Source organism: Drosophila erecta, unplaced genomic scaffold (assembly GCF_003286155.1).
Source record: "Drosophila erecta strain 14021-0224.00,06,07 unplaced genomic scaffold, DereRS2 tig00000036-arrow-arrow-pilon, whole genome shotgun sequence".
In the NCBI taxonomy this organism is placed as follows: Eukaryota; Metazoa; Arthropoda; class Insecta; order Diptera; family Drosophilidae; genus Drosophila; species Drosophila erecta.
In genome coordinates, this window is record NW_020825199.1 from 45,477 (window position 1) to 48,734 (window position 3,258).

Genomic DNA, 3,258 nt, shown 5'->3' on the forward strand with positions numbered 1-3,258 from the left:
GCCGAGTCCTATGAAACAACCTACGAGTATATAATAATGCAGAATATAAGTTATTAAAGATAATTACAATAAACTTCCTATATGTAGAATGAATACATTGTTCGGATATCATATCCATCAGAAAGGCAATTAATAATACTTTAATCCGCAGGAAATTTTCGTGTATGATTTCCACCGAAAACATTCATATCGTATCATATTATATACGTCTTGTTCCGCTCTAATGAAAATAAAAATTGCACACGAAGTATAAAAAAAGGTGGGACGAGCCCATTGTTGTCAATATTTTTATAAAGTATACATTTAATTTATGAGATTGTCATAATTCTTAGTCGGAAGCTTCGGATGATTGTGTAAACACTTGTAGAGCGCGAGTCGCTGATAAAGAGAGATCTATCTAGATATGGCAGGTGGGCTTGTCCATGGAAAAGAGAATAATTCAAGAAATGGGAACTCTTCTTTGCCCACTTGCCCATATTTCAATTTCAAGTGAACCTGCCTCCCACACGAATCACACTCTGTGATACCCTTACAGGAAGCTGTTCTGTTTGAGTAAATAGTTTGCACTTACAGCATTGTAATATAAATTATCAGCAATTCAAAAATTAAATTTTATTTTATTTCTGATAGCTGTATTTATTATAGCTGTAAAGTTAATTGCCTGACTGACATACATATTTTATATTTCAGAAATAATAATGCACGAAAGCGATGGATCTAGTCTTAAGTAACTCGGTTGATTTTGCTGATATTAATATGAAACCTGCTGGATAGTTGTACCTGGCGCTTATCAGGCATCCTGCTTAGTTTGGTTGAAGTTGACTAATCAGGCGCTCCAATATGGATGGCTAATCATAGAGGGTATTTCAAGCTTTAGTAACACGCGTATGTCTTTCTCCGTCGAACTCCTTGGTGAAAACGAGTGTCATGCTCCGACGATTTAATACAATTAATATGCTAACTGTACTTCTCGCCGCACACAGTTACAACAAAGGCGCTGCCAACAACCTGGCAACAACAACACAATCTCATAAAAAACGCGCTTGGCAACAGGCGCAAGGTGGCCCCGCCCACGCCCCACCCCGCCCACGACAAAAGGTAGTACTTTTTTTTGGGAGCTGCGAATGAGGCGATGTCAACAGAAATACCAAAACAAAAAAACCCCAGCCAGAGAGCCGAAGAGCGTAGAAGGCCAAAAAGAGCAGCCACCACCAGAAAAACAGAGAACAAGGCGGCGGGAGAGAAGCAGGTATAAATAGCATCGGAGCAGTACTCAATACATTCAGTTGAAAAGCAGCCATCGCAGCGAACGCATCTCAAAAATAACTTTGAATAAGAGCAGCAGCAGAGCAAAGTGAACGAACTCGAAAATACGAAAGCAAAGTGTGTGCGCCAGCAACAAAGAACTAACTTGATAAATATTCATTGTGCCGAAGAGAAAGTCATTGAGTCACTCCCAGTTGTGTAATTCCGAACGAGAAGAAAGATAAACCCACAATGGCAGTGGCATTCTACATACCCGACCAGGCGACTCTGCTGCGGGAGGCGGAGCAGAAGGAGCAGCAGATCCTCCGCTTGCGGGAGTCCCAGTGGAGATTCCTGGCCACCGTTGTCCTGCAAACGCTGCGCCAGTACAGTCCATGTCATCCGAAGACCGGAAGAAAGTGCGGCAAATACCGCAAGCCATCGCAGTGAACATTCGAGTAACTAACAACTACGGGGAAAACCAATAGTCCAGTCCAAGATCCAGAGTACAAAGCAAATGAGCATGAGCCAACCCAAAAAACAGTCACCACTCATCAGCCGACGGCACTCGATTTCTACAGCAGCCAAGGATACAGCCACAACACCCACCCAATTTTAGTTTACTCATCAAAGCGATTGTGATAATGGTTTTGTTTCCACGAAAAATCGAAGGAAAAATTTGAAAAAAAAAAACATTTTTTATGAAGACTCCCCAATTTTTTACAAACATTTTTTATTGACAAAAAACAACTTTTTTAGAAATAATTTATTCGTAAAACCTATTTAAATGAATTACTACTGTAATAGTTTGTAAGTTCTTTTGTAAGAGTTTTTCTAAGTTTTTTTAAAGAACAAAACCCATGAAAAAACGAAAATGAGTCGAAGTTGGCTAAAAATTGCATCAATTTTTTGCTGAACAAAAAGTCAATAAAACAAAAAAGAAAACTATATATAAAATTGAGTTTTCAATAACTGATGGCAAACCATTTTTCAGAGTATCTACAATAAGCTAAGTAAGCGGCAGCCGATGACGCGAAAACTGAGCACATATTTTATTTCACTTCTCCGACGGTAAAAACGAACTTTCTAGAAGAAGGCCTTTCAATTTCCGACGGTAAAAAGGAATTTCCTAGAAAAAGCCGTTTAATTAAAAGAGCAATAAGATCAGCGATGACTAGGTAAATTTCTCTTCTAGTTGGGTTTGGATAATAATCGATAAATAAAAACGTTATTTGTTTTCTTTGATTTCGACAAACTATGGCATTAGATTTCAGGAGTTCTGCTGATTTAAAATCCCAAAACAAAAAATATTATATTCTTTATAAAAACAATAAATCTTGATCGTTATCAAGATCTACATCTTTATGTAGATTATAATTAACTAATTACAATACTAATTATAATAAATTATATTATTATATCAAACAAATTTCTTTAATTGTTTTATTGTTGAACGAATAAATTTATAAAATACGGCAGTTTCCTTATGAACCACTTTGTATTTCTATGAAAGGATACTTATAGATCATTTTTAAACTACTTGTTGCATAAATTTTGGGTATGTTATTATCAACTATTTTTCCAGCAAAAAGTTGTATCCAAGCTTCAATGTTCTTTAGTTTTTGATGTCTCTTCGATGTCGAAGAGTTTTAAAAAATAGTTGTACCTCACGTGATAGAAAACTATTCTATTTTCTGTACCTTTTTACTAACAAATTATAAATTAGATAATTAGAATTCTATGGTAGACATGGCTTATCACAACTCCGAGTTTTTGATGTATAATATACAAAATCAATTCCTTCTAACAGAAGCTTAAAGTTACATTAGTGATTTAATATTTTATGTTTAATAGAACAAATGAAATTTCAGTTTCGAGGATTTTGCAAAGTTAAAGGAAAATGAGTCCTTTAGCCCAACTTTTCCACTCTGAGAAAAACTTTGCAGCCACTTCGACAACATTGTGCAACAAACGGCAGCAAGAAAGCACACAAAGAAAATTCAATTATGCAAA

At 36.0% G+C, this 3,258-nt stretch overlaps 1 protein-coding gene across 1 annotated transcript; it reads left to right on the plus strand.

The window, feature by feature from the left end:
- The first annotated feature begins 1,245 nt into the window (after nt 1-1,245).
- LOC113564033 (cell death protein rpr) lies at nt 1,246-1,883 on the plus strand. The gene has a single exon (XM_026978194.1). The coding sequence runs from the start codon at nt 1,498-1,500 to the stop codon at nt 1,693-1,695; it is 198 nt and encodes a 65-aa protein (XP_026833995.1). The 5' UTR covers nt 1,246-1,497; the 3' UTR covers nt 1,696-1,883.
- The last annotated feature ends 1,375 nt before the right edge of the window (nt 1,884-3,258 follow it).

Coding starts and splice junctions, on each gene's coding strand:
- LOC113564033 (XM_026978194.1), top strand. CDS start 1,498: ATGGCAGTGGCATTCTACATACCCGACCAGGCGACTCTGCTGCGGGAG.